At 40.6% G+C, this 22,436-nt stretch overlaps 1 protein-coding gene across 1 annotated transcript in view; it reads left to right on the top strand.

The window, feature by feature from the left end:
- The first annotated feature begins 1,332 nt into the window (after positions 1–1,332).
- BMT2 (base methyltransferase of 25S rRNA 2 homolog) overlaps positions 1,333–22,436 on the top strand; it is a 41,359-nt gene continuing 20,255 nt past the window's right edge. The window contains exons 1-2 of the mRNA XM_004592456.3: positions 1,333–1,741; positions 17,540–17,681. Of these exons, the coding sequence (XP_004592513.2) occupies positions 1,582–1,741; positions 17,540–17,681 (302 nt within the window). The 5' untranslated portion in view covers positions 1,333–1,581. The remainder of the gene's footprint in view (positions 1,742–17,539; positions 17,682–22,436) is intronic.

Consider the following 22,436-nt stretch of genomic DNA (forward strand, 5'->3'; position numbering starts at 1 on the left):
ACAGTAAAACAGAGACAGTCTAAATACACAAACGGGATTGATTTGTGAAATGCTATACTATTCATGCAATAGATTATCACACAGCCATCAAAATATTTCCCACTTGAAATTGGTGTATTCACTGATGAGTTTCCAGATGACTTTTATTTTCCTTACTCCTTTCTGCAACTTTTTTGCAATTTCTCTTCATAATTATACATCATTCTTTTAGAGATGATGTGTTCGTGTCTCTGCTTGACCTTCCTTTGCACTTGAACTGGTAGGGACATATTTTTCACCTTTAAATTCCGCTCATGTTCTCCCTCCCCCTTCCCCCTCTCCAACTTTTCCAGTGTTCAGGTGAGTGTGGAAGACTTTGTTTCTTCAGGGTCTTCATTTAGTCAGAAAGTATCATTTGAAACAGTTACACAAAGCGAGCTTTACCCTTATGAATAAAATCATTGACCGCAAAGGTCTCTTTGCAACAATGTTCATATGTCATGTGACCAACAACTTCAAACCGGAAGCAATCCAGTATCTAACAATTCCTTTGAGAATTGGGAGCTCTCAGCCGGGTTGTTTGCCGGCTCTGCAGCAGCCCAGGTACCACTTAAGGTATTCCTGCAGAGTGGAAGAGGCCCAGAAAAGTAGACAAAGTTAGTTACCACATTTGCCCAAGGGCTTCCCAAGTGCAGGGATGGGGAGTGCAGCTGGGCCGAGTAGGGTGGCACTTCGGCACCCTCTGAGTGGAGTAACCCTCCAGATTAAAGAGTTCACCCCAGCCGCCTTTAACAGCACTGAGTCCTGAAGCGACTAGGTTCAGGGCAGGCTCCCTCCATCATCGGAGTGCTGGCAACATCCTCGAAGGTCTTTGAGGCACGTTTTCCCACCTTTCCTTCTCTGTTCTCCCGCACCTCCTACTGCCTTTCTTGGCCCTCTTCTATCTCCATTTCCTCTATCCTTGCTTAGTTCAGCAGCAGCACCTCAGACTCCTATTGGCTATCACTGTGGGCAAGTGAATTCAATCCTCTGTTGGCAGCCATACCTCCATCTCAAAGTGTAAAATTCCGGCGCCACCAAATCATCTCAAAACGCCTGAACACGCCCGTGACAAGGTACTGCGGGGAGTCTCGGGTAGAGGCACCAGGCAGACGGTGAGACGTGAGGAAACCTCAACCGCGGAACCAAGCCCCACACTAAGCAAACTCGGATGCGCAAGCTTGCGGTTCATCCCGCGTCGGCCGAGGCCCGCACAGAGCGCCTGCGCACTGAATCCGGGGGCGGGGCAGGGAGCTCGGGCCTGGCCCGCCCACCGCCCGCAAGCCACGCCTCCTCCAGCTGCTTGCCTTCCCAAACAACCTGGTGCGCCGCCGGCGCTCTGCGACCATTGGCCCTCGGCCTTTCCGTTTCCGCCCAGCCCTCCACGGCCCACCAATCAGCTTGCGCGTGCGGGAAAAGGGCCACCTCCGAAGCTGTCACTCCAGCTCCTTAGCCGCCTCCGGTGGCTGCCTCGGCTGCTGCTGCTTTCTCCTTCCCCACCTCCTCCGTCAGGGAAGCGTCTGCAGGGGCCTGAGGGGCGGCGGCGGCGGCGGTGGCGGCGAGATGGAGCCGGGGGCCGGCGGCCGAGGCGCTGCTCGCGGGCAGGGGGCCGGGCCCCGGACCCCTCCGCCGCCCCGGGAACAGGAACGGAAGCTGGAGCAGGAGAAGCTTTCCGGAGTGGTGAAAAGCGTCCACCGGCGGCTCCGCAAGAAGTACCGAGAAGGTAAACAGGGAGCTGGGCGCGGGGGGGAGGGGCGGCCGCATCCCCCCCCAACTCCCGGGTCACTGCTCCCCTCCCCCCCAAAGAGGCCACCATTGAAACCTCAAGGCGCTGCACGTCAGCCGCGGCCGGGGCCGCTCTCCCGGCCCGGGTCCGAGTCCTCCGTCGGCGTCGGGAGCCGCTCCTCCCGCCCCCATCCCCATTTTTTTTTTCTTCCCTACGTGGGCCCTTCGGGAGTTTGGGGCCTGTGGAGGAACGGAGTGCCCACCCCTGTTTCCCTCCTCTGCAGTCCCCTGTCCCCAGCTGGGCTTCTGAGATTGTCACCGGCCGGGTCTGGGGAGGGGGTGGGGGTCGCCGATCGCGAGGGACGCGAAGGTGAAACGCGGAGACAGGTCCGAGCCTCTCACCGCCGGGCTCCCACCAGCCTGTTGTTCCCGGGCTCTGGCGGCCAGATCTTCCCCACCCACCCACCCCCGTTTTCTCCTGCCTCGTCGCTGGGCCATGCGAGCCTCCTCACCCTGGCTTGCAGGGCTGCGAAGTCAGCAGGCCTTTTCGCTGACTGGACTTCACCTTGGTTAAAAAAAAAAAAAGGAGGGCAGGCTCCATCCACGCCCCCCCCCCCCCGCACCCCTCCAAGCCCCCGAACCTTATTCTTCAACTGCTTGATCTTGCTGTTTATTTAGGCGGGAGAGGGAGAAATCTGGGGCAGGTTCTCCAAATGCGGCTTGGTTGGAAGAGTCTAAACCACCGAAGCTTCTAGAGGCACAGTTGCCTAAGAAGCCGCCATCAGTGGGAGCCCCTCCATAGGAGATCTCGAGTGAGGGGGAATGAATGCCTCAGGACCAGCCTTTGCGTCTGCCTGAGCAGTGATTCTAGATGGAACCCACGGCTACCCTGGGTATTTTTAAACATAGGCTCTTAGAGCAATTTGACATCATTTCTGGCAGTGGAAATTCTGTTGGGTATGCTCAGCAATGAATCTCGAAAAACGGGGCATCATTTCGATCGTTCTCACTTGGCTTAGCTGCAAACTGAAACGTCAGCAGTCTGAGTTCTGAGTTTGGGATTGGAAACAAACTTAGGACAGTGAAGAGGCACCGAATTGAAAGGCCCTGTAACTTTTGAGTCATGCACCTCAGTTACTCTGGAGTTAAAACTAAGTATCTTTGGCTGCTTTGAAACAAAGTTGATGTTACATTTTTCAGTCTGTTCAAAGTTTCTTCCCCTTGGCAACTCAAGGCTAGTTTTTAAATGGAGACTTTCCCAAGGATGGCTTATGGTTACTTTTTTTTAAGAGGTAGCAATAGAAAGAGTTACATAGTTAGGATGTTGAAATTTGCGTCCCCCCATCCCCCGCCTTTTGTTAAAGATGCTTTAAACGCCAACCCAGAACTTATTCAATAAAATGAGTAGTTACTGTAGCAACAGTTGCATCATTCTTGATATTAAAGAATACACTTACATAATGGCATTCAGGGTAGATTTTTCTTATTTGGAAAAATGAAGAAATAAATGGACACACTTATGTAATTTGTCATTCTATACTGTAAAAATTTAGGTGCATCCTTTTAAAGATCATGGTTAGCATAATAATTCAGTTGATTTTGGAAAATCTAGATGATTTTCCACCTAGCATGTCTTTACCCTGACTATTAGCCACAGGAGCACTTGTTTATCGTGAGATTTGGCAGTTGGAAGTTGCCCGAGCTAGAACAGCTGTATGTGGTACCTTCCCAGAAGGTAGAGTCCTAGCGAGCAAAACGTCTGCATGAGACTCTTCTTCAGGCGTTTGAATATCCTGAATTCCCCCAATAATCTGGACTTCTCCAGGCTTTCTTCAGTGATACACAAAGCTCCAGCAACAAACCAGCAGTGTAAATGATCCTCATGAATGTTCTGACAAATGGGTCAAAGTTTAGCTGTATAAAAGTCATCCATGAAAACATCTGATTGCACTCAGAGTGATGGGCAGTGTTTTACACTGGGGAGCCTTAATATTGTAATATTGATGGCCTTCGGTCTGTATCATAGTTTACAAATGTATTTGCAAGTAAGCTGTTAAGATAATAGAGGAAGTGCTTAGGTGCTAGGTCGACGTACAGGGACCTGTTGAATGAGAAACATACTTGAACTGTAGCACCAGTAACTATGGAAACTGTCATGCTTTTGTAATTGCCTACCAGAACAATACGACAAAATTTTGGTTTCATCTCTTAAGAGTATTAGCCCAAAAGGAACCTTCACATTGATCAGTGATTTGCAAACATGGCCTAATGATAGATTCATGGGGAAGCCTTTGGACAATTCCGGCCTTGCACTTCAAATCTAGTTTCCTTGTCATTCACACTTAGCAATTTTGTCATCCAGACTTTGGAGTGAGAATCTATCCCCTTCATTTTATAGGTGAATAAGCAAGTCCCCAAATGATTAATGTGCTAGAACTTTGAATAGCTTGTCATTATCATTGTACATATTATAGGAGAATAATATCTCCTACCCCAATGTCAAGCTTAAGTGACTCAAATTTTCGAATGAGTGGAAAGATGGGAAACAGGAAGTAGCCCTAGAATCTTCAGTATAGAAAAGGTTTTGAGTTGATGAGAGTGAGTGAAACCTGAGAAAGATACGCTTAACTAAATTGAGATTATTGGTTTTTAAGGGAGAAATGGAAGGGAAGGAAATAAATTAGGGTGGAAAAAACAAGGAAGAAAAATAAGGGCCTGGCGCAATGGCTCGATTGGCTAAATCTCCCCCTTCAAGTGCTGGGATCCCAGAGAGATGACAGTTGGTGTCCTGGCTTCTCCACTTCCCATCCAGCTTCCTGCTTGTGGCTTGGGGAAGCAATAGAGGACAGCCCAAAGCCTTGGGACCCTGCACCGACATGGGGCACCCTGAAGAAGCTCCCTGGCTTGAGATCGGCTCAGCTCTGGCTATTGAGGTCATTAGGGGAGTGAACCAGTGGACAAAAGATCTTTCTGTAAATCTGCCTTTCCAATTAAGTAAAGCTTGAAAAAATACTTGCAGTGTTAAGGATAGTAGAGAGGGTTACACTGGGTAGAGTTGGAAAATTGAGTTTTTTGTTGTCTTTGATAGAGGAGTTGAAAATGAAGCAGGAAGAATAATGTAATTGAGATTTTTCTGAAGAAGAGATTTCACTCCACTCCTTCAATTCAAGTAATTCCATTCAATTAATTGACGAGCTGATGCTGGTTGGTGCTGATGAGTAGGCCTGGAGTTGCGCAGTCAGCAGGGGGTAGATTGTAAAGACTGGAACAGAGGTTTAATGTATTCATTTTCTCTCTTTTTTAAATATTCATTTTATTTTGTTCATTTGAAGAGTTACAGAGAGAGCGAGACAATATTTTCGATCTGCTGTTTCATGCCCCAAATGAGCTTGTTGGCTGGGACTAGGCAGGCTGAAGCCAGTAATCTCGAACTCCAGCCAGGTCTCGCATAGGGGTAGCGAGGCCCAGGCATTTGAGCTGTCTTCTGCTGCTTTCCCAGGTACATTAGCAGGTAGCTGGATGAGAAGTAGAGCAGCTGGACCTCCCAACCTGTGCTCATATGGATCCCAGTATTTCAGATAGTAGCTTAACTGGTTGTACCACAAATCCCAGTCCCCTTTTCTGTCTAATACTACTTTTCCTTTTTGTACTCTGTTTTATTGCCAATAGTCTACCACCACGGAGAGATTCTGTGTCAGTAAGGAAAAGAGTAAAGAGAATTCACAGTGTTTTCTTGGCAGTAGTCATATCTGGAGTAGTTACTAAAAGGAAGTGTTAGAGAAATGTTTAGCAGTAGTAGATGAGAAGTAGTAACGGTAGATGAGAAGGTGTGTTTCTGGTCTTAGCCGTTTGTAGTGAAGAGACAGTAAATAAAATATAAATAAAAATATTTATATGGAAGGCAGAGTGACAGAGCTTCCATCCAGTCTGTAAATGCCTGCAATAGCCAAGATTAGAACAGACGGAATTGGATCCAGGGACCCCATCTGGATCTCCCACATGGGAGACAGGAACCCACATACTTGAGCCATTGGAGGTGGATCAGAAGTGCAAAGGAGCGGGAGCTGGGACTGGCACCCGTGTGGATGAGTTATACCTCAGAGGGCTTGAACCTGTGCTGCTGTCCATTCAGTATTTAGACTGAGCTTATGTAAATGGAAGTATATTTCCACATAGAAATGTTTTCTGTTTGTATTGTGCATTATTCTTAAAATCTGTCTTCTGTGTAAACCACAAATACCTTATAAGTATCGTAAGATTTGTAGACAGCTTTATAATAAGAAACAGCTCATTTTGCTTTCCAGACACAGCTTTATCACTTAATCAGATGTGATATTTGATGAATACAAGTCAGACTGGGAATTGAAATTGAGCCATATGTATTTTCAGGGTTTTTTTATACGATTTTTTTCCTGCAAATCACCTGAACCCATTCCAATAATGATTGTTATTAGTCTTGACATTTCCTTTTCCCAACTTAAAGTAATCATGTAAATATTCCAAGAAAGTGTAAAAAGCTGCAGTTCGTTTTGTTTTTTAAAAAAGATTTACTTTTTAATTTTATTTGAAAGGCAGATTTTAGAGGCAAGACAGAGATCTTCCATCCGCTAGTACACTCCACAGATGACCTCAGCAGCCAGAGCTGAGTTGATCCAAAACCAGGACGAGGAGCTTCTCCTGGGTCTCCCATGTGGGCACAGCGGGCCAAAGGACTTAAGCCATCCTCAGTTGTTTTCCCCAAGCTATAAGCTGGGAGCTGCATTGGAAGTGGAGAAGCTGGGACATGAACCAGTGCCCATATGAGATACCAGTGCTACATATGGAGGACTGTGCCATTGCACAGGGCCCTGGTTTTGTTTTTCAAGCCTATTTTGTGATTATCATAGCAAGTTTCATTGATTCATTCAGTCCCTGAATTTACACATCAAATATATCCAAATTAAAGCATTTTGTTACATAAATGCATGAAACTCATAAGTCAGAATAAAAATAGTACTAATCTGTTTTACAGTGTTATTCTCAAGGTCATGGAATTATGGGTGATCTTCATTATATTTTTCTATATTAAAAATCCATGTTGTTCTAGTAATGATAATAATCCAGATGCAGTTAATGTGAGCAAGATGAGTGATTCTGAAGAAAAGAACACAGAATAGGTTGGCTTTGTAGACTAAGTTCAGAAAGAAACATGATGTTATAAAAGTTAACAGTTGTGAATATCATAGTGTAAAACAAGGGTTAAATAGCCAAGGTGTTAATCCTTCTTTACAGTGTGAGATTGTAGTGTAGGGTGAACAGAAAAGTAGATTTGTGAATGATCATTTTTTAATATGCACTTACCAGAAACTGCATGAACGAGAGAAATCTATGAAATAGATATAACTGTAAATTGAAATCAGGAAGTCCAAATATGGAAAAAAATGAGTGTGAATGGTGATATTCTTCCTAAAACAAAGTTTTGAAAGTGTTTGAAAAGTTAGAATCACAGACTTTTCAAAAATTGAGTTTATTTTCTTCAGTGGCCCTTCCATACAACTACTTTAAATACCAATTCTATTACCTGGAAAAACTAAACTGGTTCCTATGTTTTCTCCTGTCTTCAAGTGAGATTTCCCCCTATTTTCTTTTTGTATTTTTTCCAGTTATCGTGCAGATATGTAATCAGAAAGATCAGAAAGCTTTTTGTGATACAACCTTTGCTTGATAGGCAAAAATGAGTAAGGAAAAGATTCCACAACAATTTTAGTTAGCTTAGTCTAGGAGAGCTTCAGTTTATATTCCAGCAGGTTAAAAGAAAGGGAAGGAGAGGGCAAGGAGCTTAATAATTAGTAAACTGAAACAGAATGGTAGTATTCATTTTGTAAATTCAATGAAGGGTAAATAATCGCATGCAGTGATGTTAAATATTTGATTTTCTTACCGTTCACCATCTTTGTGGAAGGGAATCTTTGCAAGGACTTACTACATTTAAAAAGATACAGTGAAAACCAAAAGTATTGACGCACATATTTTGTTTTATAGAAAAAGCAGTTAATATATATGCTTAGTGTTTTGAAAACTCCAGAGAACATACAATGGCTAAGAGGTTGAGGAACACTGAACTAAAACTGTAGAATTGCAATAGGAAGGAGCCTAAAAGAAAGGAAATTCTATCTTTTATTACTAGCCTGATTTAAAATTGACAGGGACATAAATAGCAGTGATCATGGAACTAACAAAAGGCAAAGACTTCGTGGAAGTGAGAGAGTAAGCAGGTTGAATAAAGGTAAGAGGAAGTCAAAGATGATGCCAAGATTTGTTGCCTGAGAAAATGTAGGTAGGAGCCTTTAGCATCCAGCTTGGAAATGTGTGTGCTTGGGCAGAGGTAGGAGATGGGAAAACAGGGTAGCTAGACAGGTTGGCTTATTACAGGGCTGGGAGCTATGATTTCACTTTGAACATATCCTTTGGATGTTTACAATTAGAATCGCTCTCTGTGCAGGTTAGCTGTGGAGGGCAGATGAATTGCCCAGTGGGGTGATTGTAATGTGTGGCAGTACAGACCTTTTGACAACACTTGTGGTTAGGGTTTGGAAAGCATCACAAAACACAAGTGGTACTCTAGGGACTGTGTTTCTGCTGTGCTGGGGCTAACAAACTAGAACTGTCCATTGCCATTTATACTCCATAGTGACAGCATATGGTACTCAAAAAAAAATTAAATTGTTCATTGAGATCTCGTTGAAGAACACAGTGATTTGTTCTGATTTGGGAAGATCCTCAGTTTCTGTTGGTTTAGATGTGATGTCTTTGTTTTCTTATATAGGTATATTGTGCTTACGGGTTTAAGGCAAAGGCGATGGCTTTTAGGATTTTGTTGTTGTTGTTGTTAAAGAGTTATTCATTTTTGTTGGAAAGGAAGAATTGGAGAAAGGAGGAGAGAGAGAAGTTATGTTTCATCCACTGGTTCACTCTTCAGATGACTGCATTGGCTAGAACTGAGAGGATCCCAAACCAGTTGCCAGGAGCCAGGAACCTCCACATGGATGCAAGGCCCCAAGGCCTCAAGCCATCCTCTGCTGCTTTCCTAGGCCACAAGCAGAGAGTTGAATGGGAAATGGATAAAGGATTTAGGCACTTGCAGATAGAGGATTGGCCTGTTGAGCCATTGCACCATCCTTTAGATTTTGTTTTTCAGGCAGCGATTCTTAAGCTTTAGTGTGCTCCAGAATCCTCCGCTGAGTTTTTTAAATGTTCATCCTTAGGCTTCAAAAAGCAATTCACTGGGTGAATGCAGATGATCAATGCCTTTTTGCAAACCACAAATAAGGTTCCTTAGGAAAAAAGACACATAAATGTTAAAGACTGTGCTTGCCCTGGGAGCTGTAATTGTTTTTCACATTCCTAATTTATAGTTTGAAATATTTTGTATATATAATAAAAGTATAGTATACAAAGCAAAGCACCAATTGCAGTAACTAATGATTTTTAAATAGTGGATATTGTAGGTGCTATTTTGTAAAGAGTTACTTGTATTAAGATAAATTGTATGACTAGTTGCCATCTCAAGAAGTTGACTTTAAGTTTCTTTGTTAATAATTTTGACACATTGATTTCCTATATTAGATTTTTATTTTGTTGCTACTTCCATGGAGGAAATAGCACACTTCCATGATTATCTCAATAACCCAGGCAAATCTGTCTCCTAGTCACTATGACAACCATCTCTCCTTGCAAGAATTTTGTTTTTATCATGTTGTTACTCTTTTAAATTGTAACTTTTGTATACAGATATCTTTAAATTTACATTATGTTTCTTACATTAATCTTATCCTTAGTTAAATGGCCAAATTGTCATTTTTAAATTAATTTTTTCTATAAATGACACTGTAAACAGATATTGTCAAATCCAGTTACTCTACTGTAACAGTGGATTCTGTTTTTTCATATCTGCTACTCTTCCTTACATGTTAGTTCCTGCATGGCAGTGCCAGACAGAGTTTTTTGTTAAGATTTTTGTGAGTACATAGAATTGAGAATAAGATACTATAATAGATGTAAAACTGTCTGTTTTGATATTAGAAGATTGTAACAATCTTAATTTTTTTTAGAATTGTTTATTTCAGAGGCTGTAAGGGAGGGACCGAGGGAGGCAGAGAGAGATAACTTCCATATGCTACGTCACTCCCAAGATGGCTACAAGGGCCAATGGCTGGGACTAGGTCACAGCAAAGCTTAGCACGTGGAGCTCTGTCCAGGACTCCCATGTGGGTAGTAGGGCTCCAAGTTCTTGGGTCTTCTGCAGATGCTTTCCCAGGCACATTAACAGGGAGCTGGATTCAAGGTGGAGCAGATGAAACTGCTCACATAGCAAGTGGCAATTTAACCTACTATGTCACAAAACTGCCCCCAAAGATGGTAATAGTCTTGTGTATTTGTGTATATTTACTTAAATTTACATACCTAACTTCACACACAAACAAATGTGCAATCTGATTATCACTCTTCTAGATTTTGTAGGTAGACTTTATATTGGTTTCAATGTCTAACATCTGAGAACCACTGATCTAAACTGTCCTAATTTACTATACCTTGTTTATGTATTGATACTCATTGCATGATTATTTTCTTTTCCTTTTTTTTTTAAAGATTTATTTTATTCTATTACAAAGCCAGATATACAGAGAGGAGAGACAGAGAGGAAAGATCTTCCGTCCGATGATTCACTCCCCAAGTGAGCTGCAACGCGCCGGTGCGCGCCGATCCAAAGCCAGGAACCAGGAACCTCTTCCGGGTCTCCCACGTGGGTGCAGTGTCCCAATGCATTGGGCCATCCTCGACTGCTTTCCCAGGCCACAAGCAGGGAGCTGGATGGGAAGTGGAGCTGCTGGGTTTAGAACCAGGGCCCATATGCAGCATGGCCTAGTGGGATCCCGGGGCTTTCAAGGTGAGGACTTTAGCTGCTAGGCCACGGCGCTGGGCCCGCATGATTATTTTCAAATAGATGGCTAATACACCTTCCTGTTAAGGTACATCTGAATATTCCCTACTCCCATTTATATAGAAATTTTCTACCTAATTAAAATTAAATTCCAGAAGTTTGTTCAGAAGTCCTTTGCTTGAGAATTCAAAGTTATGCTTACCAAGTGATCTGTGTGTGATCATACGCACATCTATAAAGTCAATTTTCACTAAAACAGGTGTTGGTAGTATTGCATTTACTTCTTGATATTATCTTCTTTACTGAAATACTTTTGCATTTTGGGCTAAGCATTTTAATCATAAATACATCATAATTTAGAAGCTGCTCCAGAGACAATAATACCATGAACCAAATTTGAATTTAAAAAAAAATGTGATCCATGTTTTTTTTAGAATTAAATTTGGGGAACCAACATAGTACATTGCAGGCTAATCCTCTGTCTGTGGCATGGCAACCCTTTTGGGCATATTCTAGTCCTGGCTGCTCCAGCTTCCTGCCTATGTATGGTCTGGAAAAGCAGCAGAGGATGGCTCAAAGCCTGTGGCCCCTGCACCCACTAAGAAGCTCCTGGACTCAGATCTGCTCAGCTCTGAGTTGAACCAGTGGTTGGAAGATCTCTGTCTCCGTAGCTGTGTTTTTCAAGTAAAAAAATAAATAAATCTTTAAAAAAATTAAATTGGATTCTTCAGACTACTCCAATCCATTGAGGTCTGTGTTGTCTCACCAGGCATTTAGGTTACAACCGACTCTTAGGCCATTGGCTGTACAGTTGATTCATCTAAGATGCATCAAAATAAAGAACTGCTTTCCACAGCAGTCCTGTTAAATGAAACTTCCAAGTGATTCTAAAATGCAGCCAAAGTGGCAGCCAGAGTGTAGAACTATTGCCAGAAATCTAATAAATAATGCAGTTACAGGGACTAAATAATGACTTGGCTGACAAAAGCTGATTAGTTTGTAGTAGTCATTATTCTTTGCTCTAGTACAAAACTATATGTGTGAAAGTTTATCAATTAAAAAAACACCTTGTGAAGAGCGGTCAGGTGCCATAACCACTGGAAGTATGACCTGGATGTCTCTGTGTAGCAGGTGATCTTGCTTTCACTTAATGGTGAGTTTCTAGGAGAAATGAGCTTTTGTAAGTACAGCTATCTCTTTTACACACTTACTAGTTCAGTCCCCAAATGTGAGTCAGGGCTGGGCCAGGCCAGGCCAGGCTGCAGCCAATACCCTGGAGCACACCCCACTTCTCCCCTGCTGTTCTCAGTTCTCAGCCTGCTGCTGCCTTCCCTGGCACGCATTAGCATAGCTGGGGCTGCAACCTAGAAAATCTGATACTTGGTTTTTGTCTTTCTAATGATACTTGATCCTAATAGGTGAAGTGGCATCTCTTTGTGGTTTTACTTTGTGTTTCCTGATGATCAGTCATCAACTGTAGGCCATCCACGTGTTGTCTTTGGAGAAATGTCCTCTTAGCTCCTTTGCCTATTAATCAGATCGTATTCGTTGCAGTGAGTTGTCTGAGACCATTATGTATCTTGGATATTAACCTCTTGTCAGACAGGTTTATAAATGTATTCTTTTCTTAAATTCACCTCAGATTTATATTTACTATTTCTGTTCTTTGTTTTCTGTGAATGAGAATTAGGGTATAGTTGTTGAAAAAAGTAGTTTTATTTCAAATACACTCTAAACACATTGTCCTGATATGTAAGACTAGAAGAAACTTAACATCACCTATTTTTTATATATAAATAATTTCCTAGCTAATTAATTTTACTAATTTTCCTTAAGCTTACAAAATTTTCAAAGATTTATGTAGTGTTATTAAAGAATGTAATGGATGTAATTGCACTGCAAATTTTTCTTTTGACACTAAGGTGAAGTGAAGGAAATTTTCTGTGTAAAATAATTTTGAACTGATTACTTTTCTGAATGTTGTAATGTTAAATTCAGTTTTATTGCTTTTGATTTAGCTGTCTGTTGACAGCTATCAACTGTAGTTTATTTGAGCAGTTAATTTGAGTTATTTATAATTTTGGTGTTTCCTGTATTTTTTAGCATGATGAGAATTTAAATATTATATCTTTTACCAGCTAGACACCATAATTAACTCCTAGAATTTATGCAACTTATCAAAAGTAGTCTTTGCCTTTTAGCTTATACTTCCTAATGGAAAATCACGCCTTGTTTTCCTAGAAGTATGTATAAATGAATGATAGGATACTGTGAGAGTGGCAGGTGCTTCTGCGGGAGAGTTGTAAGATAATTAAGGGAGGCAGATAAACCCTTTTGAAGAAAATATGAGTTTAGTAATGTTTTGGACAAAAGAAATTTGATGTTCCGGATGGCGAGAGGTAGGAAGAATAGCATCAGCTTCAGAGAGCAGGTTAGGGTTTCCAGTGGTGGTCCTGCGTTTGGAACTGGCACAGTGCTGCTCTTGAAGGCATTCATTTTCATCAATGAATGACTCCTCTCACTGTACTTGATTTTTATGAAGGTGATTGTCCTTAAAGTGATAATAATCAGAAATTATCAGGAATAGAACTCTATTTCTTTAGCAATTAATGAGTACACCATTTTTTCCTGGTTAGTTGTCATGATCTTTAATAGGCAGTAGCTCATATTTACTCTTTGGTTGTGACATACAGTGTATGTGAAGGTAAATCTGATCAATAAATAAGGTATTATTTTAAAGATTTTTAAGCTTATATTTCATTTATTGGACAGAGAGGGACACTGAACAAGCATTCCCAGGTTTACTCCTCAGATGTTGCTAATGGCCAGGACTGTGCTAGATTTTTTTAAGCCAAATACCATTATCTCTTATACTAGTCAGACTTTGAGTTGCTTTTTAAACTAGTTATTTGAACAAATGGTTTCTGACTCTGTCTTTAAATTTAGTATTTTAGTTTAACCATATTAATCATAAAATATTTATTAAGTTTTAGGGAATATATTTAATTGTGTTTCCTGTGAGCAGATTTTTTTATGTATTTAGGTTTTAAAAATGTTTCTTTTCACTTTTGTTTGAAAGAGAGATAGAGAAGTCCTTAGAGAGACAACCAGCTGATGAGCTCCTCAAATGCCCGCAACAGTAGGTTTGGGCCATACTGAAGCCAGGAGCTTCGAAGACCCGAGAACTCTCAGGATTGACATTAGCAAGAAGGTGAATTGGAAATAAGTACTTGGGACTTGGTCTAGGCATTCTTATTTGGAATTCAGGAATCCCAGGCAGCAACTTAAGCCATACCAAACACTTGCCCCTTTTCTGTGCTTTTAACATAATAATTGTATTTATTTGTGGGGTTACAGGATGATAATTCACAAGTATACATGATATGTGATGATTCAGTTGGGATATTGGCATTGCCATCTCCTTAAGCATTTATCACTTCCATGTTTTGGGAGCTTTGAATGTTTTTCTTCTGGCTTTTTGTAAAATATTACTCGTCATGAACTATAGTCACCCTAGTGTGCTGTCACCCACGCTTCCTGACTTCTGCATAACCGCTCTGTTCCCCTCCACCCAGCTTTGTAGCCCCATATTCCATTCTTTGTAGCTCCTAGTGATCTATTCTCTGTTTCTACGAAATCAACTTTAAGCTTTTATAGCTTCTACACAAGAGCAAGAATATGTGGTATTTGTCTCTCTGGATCTAACTTATTTCACTAACATACTGTGCTTCAGTTCCATCTATTTTGCTGCAAATGACAGGATTTCATTCTTTATGTGTGTGGCTAATGCTATTCTAGCGTGTATGTGTGCCGCACTTTTTCATGCGTCAGCCAGTAGACTCAGTAGTTCATTGCATATCATGCCTATTATGAGTAGTGCTGCAAGAAACAATAAAGTCTAGGAATCTTAAAAATAATTTTTGAATTCTCTATAGTGAGATATATGTGCTCATTGGAGATTTTATCTCTTTCCTTTTTTATCGCTGGAAGACCCTATTTTTCTCCTAGAATGCTGGTAAGAAATGAGTAAGAAAATAGGCCATTAATCCCAATAATTTTGAGTTATTCCCAGTATATTAAATCATAAGGCTAATTATTTATTGAGCTTTGATCAGTTGACCATAAATCCTTAAACATTTTTTGTACTGTATTAGATAGAAATGTGATTCAGACCTCAGAAAGTTCTAGTTCTTAATTTGTTTTTGAGAGAGTGTTCTTTTGTTCTTTTACATTAACACAGTTTGTTAAAGAGTGACTTACTGCTAGCTGAGTGATAACCAAAACTCAAAATAAAGCTTTAGTATTTCTTTTGTATATGTAGGTTCATTGCGTTAGCAGAAGGAATTTGAATTTGTATATTGGGAACTAGCCTGCTATACCACTGTACTGGCCCCTTATGTTTTAAATCATCTCAATACGTTTTCTAGGATATTTTGGAAAGTCATTTTTCCATAATTGAAGAATAGAATAGTTATAATTTTTGTTTAATTGTAACCACTAGACATTTAACATAATGCACATCTGGAGGTTGAAATTTGGCACGTTTTTGTTGAATAAATACATGAATGAAAGGTTTTAGGTTTAGGATGCCTAACACTAGTCTTAAGGCACATATCAGGTTCATGTCTCTGGTACTGTAACATTTTCTGCATGTCACTTATTTATGTGTCTTCTCCCCTTCCTTTGATGCCAGTGATTGCTCATGAGCTTCTCTCTGTAGTGTTTAACACAGAACATTGTGGGGGGCCCATGTTGTGTCACGATGGTTTCAGTTGTTCAGAGAACCTGTTCAAGTCCTGGCTCCTGCACTTCCAGTCAGCTCCCTGCTATGTGCCTTAGAAAGCAGGGAAATAGGGATCGCTTGCATCCATCTGGGAGCCACTGTAGATCTGCAAAGACATCATTAAGAAAAATACTATTGTAAAGGCTTTGCTTGCTTTAATTGTATTTGGAGAATTGCTAGCTAACTATGTATGTAGAAATATTGGTAAGATGGAAGACTTTTTATTTGAGAATTTATAAAAATTTAGTTTACTGCCAGTCTGCATAACAAATTTACTGCCAGTCTGCATAACAAATTAAAGCCCTGTCACTGTATATAAATGTTAATGAATATTGGTGTTTAGGTATATAAGTCCCTCCCAAAATTAAACTTTTCACCCCTCTAGGTTTAGAATTTTGGTACAGGCAGAGATTAGGATTGATGCATAGTCATCTTAAGTGATATATGTATATATTGTATATGTTTTATATCATATATAAAATGTATAAATATATGTGTGTTTATGAATATATGTATTTGAGGCTGTATTTGTTCCCTTACTCATCTTTCTTGAAAACTAATAGTTGGTTTTTTTTTTTTTTTAAAGATTTATTTTATTTTTATTACAAAGTCAGATATACTGAGAGGAGGAGAGATACAGAGGAAGTGGAGCTGCCGGGATTAGAACCAGCGGCCATATGGGATCAAGGCAAGGACCTTAGCCACTAGGCCACGCTGCCTAGCCCTAATAGTTGGTTTTTTGCTTATCACTCATTAGACTGGGAACACAAAATAAACAATAAAACAGAAATGACCAAATATTTCAAACTTGAATAATAAGTAATTGTTACATGTAAAGTATTGTAATTCCTTTTCTGTGGAAAAAGGGAAACTGTTAAATGCTAAAACTTGGTAATTTACTTGGAGAAAATTATTGATGAAATTTGGCTCTACAATATGTGGTTTTTCTTAAAGACTTATTAATTTTTTATTGGAAAGTCAGATATACAGAGAGGAAGATCCTCCGTCCGATGATTCACTCCCCAAGTGACTGCAACGGCCGGTGCTGCGCCGATCTGAAGCCAGGAGCCAGTAACCTCTTCCAGGTCTCCCACGCGGGTGCAGGGTCCCAAAGCCTTGGTCCGTCCTCAACTGCTTTCCCAGGCCACAAGCAGGGAGCTGGATGGGAAGTGAAACTGCCGGGATTAGAACCAGCACCCACATGGGATCCCGGGACGTTCCAGGCGAGGACTTTTAGCTGCTAGGCCACGGCGCTGGGCCCCTCTACCATATGTTTTTAAGTTTATTCGATGATCAGGTTATTGCCTGCATTCCAACAGGGAACAAAAGAACCTAATTCCTGCGTCTAAGGACATTGAATGAAATTACCCTGATGGTTTGTTTTACCCTCAATCATTCTTCACAGTGGTATTTCTGATTTCATATTAAATGTGATGAATGATGTAATTCTAAAAAGGAAATGGCCAGCCAGATAATGTAGTCAGCTTATAATTATTTTTTATTTAGAGCATTCTATGAAAATTCAAAATTTTGGAGAGACTTCCAAAGAAATTTCTTCCAAGCAGCATTTTTGTCCAAGCGTATAGTTTTTCCAAGGTTACAATATCACTGGAGCAAAATCAAGTGTATAAATGTTTACTTAACATTTTCATTTCACCTACCAGCTTCTTTTTTAATATAAGAAGTGTGCAAGTATGTAGAAATTAAAAAAAAAAATAGCAGGCAAGAAACAGGCTGTGTTTTCATTCTGCTGCCGCAAGGCCAAATTGTCCACTGGGAGCAGGAAAGTGAAGATTAGATGCCAACCACAGTTGTCTCCTACCAGCATATTTGTGGCTGAAGAAATAGTAACTCATACATTTCTATTTACTTTTAATAGTTTTTTTTAGCTTCTAATCTACTTGATTATGAAATGAGAATTAAAAGGATGGTTTGTTCTATTTGCTCAGAGGAGCTCTTAAGTGTTGAAGACCTCATAAACTTTTACTTCATGATTTTGTTTATATTAATCTTTAAATAATTTTGAGTGTGTTGAGACTTTCAAGAGCTTGACATGTTTTTAAGTAAAGCTGATTTTCCCCCCTTATTTTTAGTGGGAGATTTTGATAAGATTTGGCGAGAACACTGTGAAGATGAGGAGACACTTTGTGAATATGCTGTCGCGATGAAAAATCTGGCAGATAATCATTGGGCAAAAACTTGTGAAGGTGAAGGTCGTATCGAATGGTGTTGTAGGTGAGTATATTTACAAACAATTTCAATTTTTAATGGACTGCTCAAACTCTGTAAAGCTCCCTGGTAATGTACATGTGGAAAATGGAAGCCTAGAGATATTTTAGATCAGATATCTCAAATAACCTCTTTGTCCCTTTTGCTTAACTTTTCCTCTGTTTCTTTCATTTACCTATTTTTCGATAAATCAAGTTGCTTTTCTTTGACATTGAATTTCCTATTTTTAACTTTTTTAAATTTGGTTTTATTACACTTGAACAGTAGTACATTTAAAATGTAAAAGATTTAATTCCTGACTCATCAGTAATAAGGTAGTAATAAGTCAGTAATAAGTTAGAGAAATTTCAGTACCTATAATCAAAAAAAATTAATTATTTGAACTTGAAAGTTTTGAAATATCTTAAGTTTTTAACTCTTGAATTTTAAAAGCAATTTAGCTGATACTCTGGCTGGTGCTGTGGTATAACGTGATAAAAGCAATTTAGCTGATATTTTAAAATTGCACATACTTCTGAGGTGCCATGTCATGATTTGATCCATATATATATATTTCAATTTTATTTTTATTTTTATTGGAAAGACAGATTTACAGAGAAGAGGAGAGACAGGGAAAAATCTTCCATCTGCTGGTTCACTCCGCAAGTGGCCACAATGGCCAGAGCTAAATCGATCAGGAGCCAGGAGCCTCTTCCGGGTCTCCCAAGAAGGTGCAGGTCTCAAGGCTTTGGGCTGTCCTCTACTGCTTTCCTAGGCCATAAGCAGGGAGCAGTCAGGATACGAATCCATCCCATATGCCTGACATATTCAAGGCGAGGGTTTAGCCACTGAGCCGTCATGCTGAGCCTGCATATATACATTTTAAAACATTCAAATCAGTGTAAACAAAGCGACTTGAACATTCATTATTTCCTTATGTTGAAAACATTCTGGGGCCCAGTGGCATGGCCTAGTGGCTAAAAGTGCTTGCCTTGAATACGCCAGGATCCCATGTGAGTGCTGGTTCTAATCCCGGCAGCTCCACTTCCCATCCAGCTCCCTGCTTGTGGCCTGGGAAAGCAGTCGAGGACGGACCAAGGCCTTGGGACTCTGCACCCGTGTGGGAGACCTGGAAGAGGTTCCTGGTTCCTGGCTCCGGATTGATACAGCACCAGCCATTGCTTGTATGCACCTGAATCTTGTATGGACTTGCCAGTGTTGGGTCCAACTGTGTCCATCATCCACGTCAGCCTAGGCACACACTGGTAGTTGCAATTGTTGGCTCAGTTCTGTTTCCAGCCCCGTCTCTTAAGTAAACCAATGGATGCAGCAGTTCAGCCCAGCCCTGCCCACCAAACACTTGGCCCCCACGTACACCTGTGGAAACTGCAGCCTAGTCAGAATGACCGCCAATGATCCCCAGTAGGCCTGCCCTTTAAAAAAAGAAAAGTATATTCATAAAAGGCTCCATTTTTCCTCATTTACCCCTGCCTTATGTAGGTAATTTTTTAAGACTTACTAGTTTTTATTGGAAAGTCAGATATACAGAGAGGAGGAGAGACAGAGAGGAAGATCCTCTGTCCGCTGATTGACTCCCCAAGTGGCCACAATGGCCGGAGCTGATCTGAACTTAAGCCAGGAGCCTGGAGCCTCTTCCAGGTCTCCTGTGCAGGTGCAGGGTCCCAAGGCTTTGGACCGTCCTCTCCTGCTTTCCCAGTCTGAGTTGAGAGGAGGAATGCGAACAGGTTCTTTCCTAGATCCCGTAGGGGTAGAGTCTGGTGAAGCGAAAGCATCTGCTGCTAAGAGTGACAGTTCTGGTGCTGCAGGATGGAGTGGTTTTGTATCTAGGTCCTTCGCATTTAAAGCCACTTGTTTTGGGGGTAGTGTGTTGACAGTCATGAGCCTAAAGCAGCCACCACCCTAAAAGGTTGCCTGGGTACTGCAGATCAATCTAAGTTACTCCAGAGATTGCAGAAATGAAACCAGCAGTCTCAGATCTGCAAGGCACAGGAGAAACTGGGCCTGGCTCCCACACAGGACCATGAGCTGGAAGATACAGGAAGGCCTTCTTCAGGTCTCATCTTGTTGGGTTGTTTTTGGGTTGCTGTCTTCCCAAGAAGCAAAGGGGAACTTTCCTGGTTCTTACAGTATGAGCATATGTGGCTATGGGGCTTGTGCCCAGAATTCACACACTTCCAGGATGCAGTTAATCTGCTCTTTGCTTTGAAAGATGTCTCGTCACGGACCCTTCTGATAGCAACAGGGCTGCTTGCTCTCTCCTAAGTTAGTACAGAGTTTAGTTGCAACTCTACCCCAACAGATTGGAGTCTGATACTTTGGATGAGGAAGGCAGTGTGAGTTCCTTTTTTTTTTTTTCTTTCCAGGGGAAAGCAATCACTTATACCCTAGGCATCTCTATCAACTGGATTTAAATTCATTGAGGACTGTGGAATTCTACTGTAGTTAGGGCAGCCAGTCTATGGTAGCTGTGGTATTTTCTTCTGACTTTTTTTTCGTAAGATGGCATCCACTGTCCAGTAGCTGACAGTGTAGAAGCCGTGGTAGTGGTGTTTGTTTTCTGTCTTTGATGGTTTATGAAATCTCTGCTGTTCATCACTTCTTTACTGAAATTTTCTCTTTTTTTTATTATTTATTATTTTTAATTCATTAATTACATTGTATTATGTGACACAGTTTCATAGGTACTTGGGTTCTCCCCACCCTTCCCAAACCCTCCCACCATGGTGGATTCCTCCACCTTGTTGCATAACCACAGCTCAAGTTCAGTTGAGATTCCCCCATTACAAGCGTATACCAAACATAGAGTCCAGCATCTTATTGTCCAGTCAAGTTCAACGGCTTCTTAGGTATACCTTCTCTGGTCTGAAGACAGAGTCAGCAGAGTATCATCCCGATCAATTAAAAGCTCCAACATACCATCAGCAAAAATTTACATCATTATGGAGTTAATTGACATAGTAATGAGTAACCAATATGTTAAAAGTAAATGCGAGTTCCCAGCCACCTTCTGTGACCACCTCACCTGCACTTCAATTTTAGTTTATACACAACATATAACATTCATAACATAACATGTTATACATAACATCATATCATCTTAAATTAAGGCAAACATGTGGTATTTAACCTTTTGCGATTGGCTCATTTCCCTTAGCATTATGGTTTCCAGTTTGGCCCATTTGGCCACAAAGAACTGCAGGCTGGTACAGCCTCTGTGGAAATTAGTATGGAGAATATTCAAACAACTCAAATTCAACATACCGTATGATCCAGCAATAGCACTCCTAGGAATATATCCAGAGCAATTGTTTTATGAGAAACCAACATGCACTCCTATGCTCATAGCAGCACAATCAGTAATTGCAAAAACATGGAAACAACCAAAATGCCCATCAACAGAGGATTGGATAAGAAAGCTATGGTTCATCTACTCCATGGAATACTACTCAGCTATTAAAAAAAACAAAATGCAGTTCTTTGTGGCCAAATGGGCCAAACTGAAATTTTCTCTTAATCGGTCGTCCAGAAATGCAGTCTTTCTGATTGTCCTAGTGGTTTTTTGTGGCTAGCACACTGTTCTCTCTCCAGATATTCTTATTCATGGTTAGGGTTTCTCCATTTGCATTTTTTTTTTGAGAGACACAACAAGAGAAAGCATGTGTCTTATCTTGTGTGCTGGTTCTCTCCCCAAATGTCTGTGATGGCTGGGCCTAAACCCAGCAGCTAGGAACTCAATCAGTCCAGATCTCCCACATGGCTGGCAGGGACCAAACCGCTTGAGGCATCACCTGGTGCCTCTTAGGGCACATTTCAACAACAGGCTGAAATGCAGCAGGGTCAGGACTCAACCCCATGTACCCTCGTGGGAGAGTGGACATCCCAACCTACAGCTACCACACCAAATGCCTGCCCACTGATCCAGCTAAACGTGTTATTATTGGGATTACATTATTTTTATTACAAACTGAAAAGAAAAAGATGTTTTTTTGTAATATTGAATCATCTTATCCAAGAAAACAGTATAGTTTTATATTTGCTATCCTTTTTAGTCAGTGGTATTGTAAGGGTTTCTATATGAGGGTGAAAGAAAGTTGATGGTGAAACAGAATTTAAAGAAATTTATTTTGGCACAAAATCAATTTTGAAATCCATGCATTGTTTTCAGATTATAAATTTTCCATGAACTTGTTGGAAACCCGTTATGTAATGATTGGATACATTTCTTGTGTTTATTGCTAGTATCATTTTTTTGGTTGTTGTAAATGTGATTTTCCCTTCCTTTACATATGAGTAGTATTCTAAGAATCTTTTAGATTCTTCTGCTTTATATCTTGTCATTTTAATGACTTTTCTTGTTTGCCTTAGATTGTGGTTGATTTTTTTGGGTTGTCTATATATGTATCAGTCATCTTTGAATACACAGTCTTATTTCTTCTTATCTACTTCATTTAACAAAATCCTTTTGTATGCTACATAGCTGTCCTTTATTCAGATGAATCTTTGGAATCACAGTAATTTATGGTGTGTTCCCATTGAGTAAGTTAATGTGATTTGGGCATATAAAAACAATTTTACTGTTATAATCAGTTGTGTTTTGTTTAACATTTTGTCTAAAAGTTGGTGTTATCACTTCTTGGCCTTTTTGCTAAGATGAAATGAATCAGTGTTAAATTTTGTTGAATAATTTTTCAGCATCTATGAAGATGAAAACATTTTCTCCTTGGATTTATGAATATACTGAGTCATATTAATGAATTTTTT

Source organism: Ochotona princeps, chromosome 25 (genome assembly GCF_030435755.1).
Source record: "Ochotona princeps isolate mOchPri1 chromosome 25, mOchPri1.hap1, whole genome shotgun sequence".
Taxonomy (NCBI): domain Eukaryota; kingdom Metazoa; phylum Chordata; class Mammalia; order Lagomorpha; family Ochotonidae; genus Ochotona; species Ochotona princeps.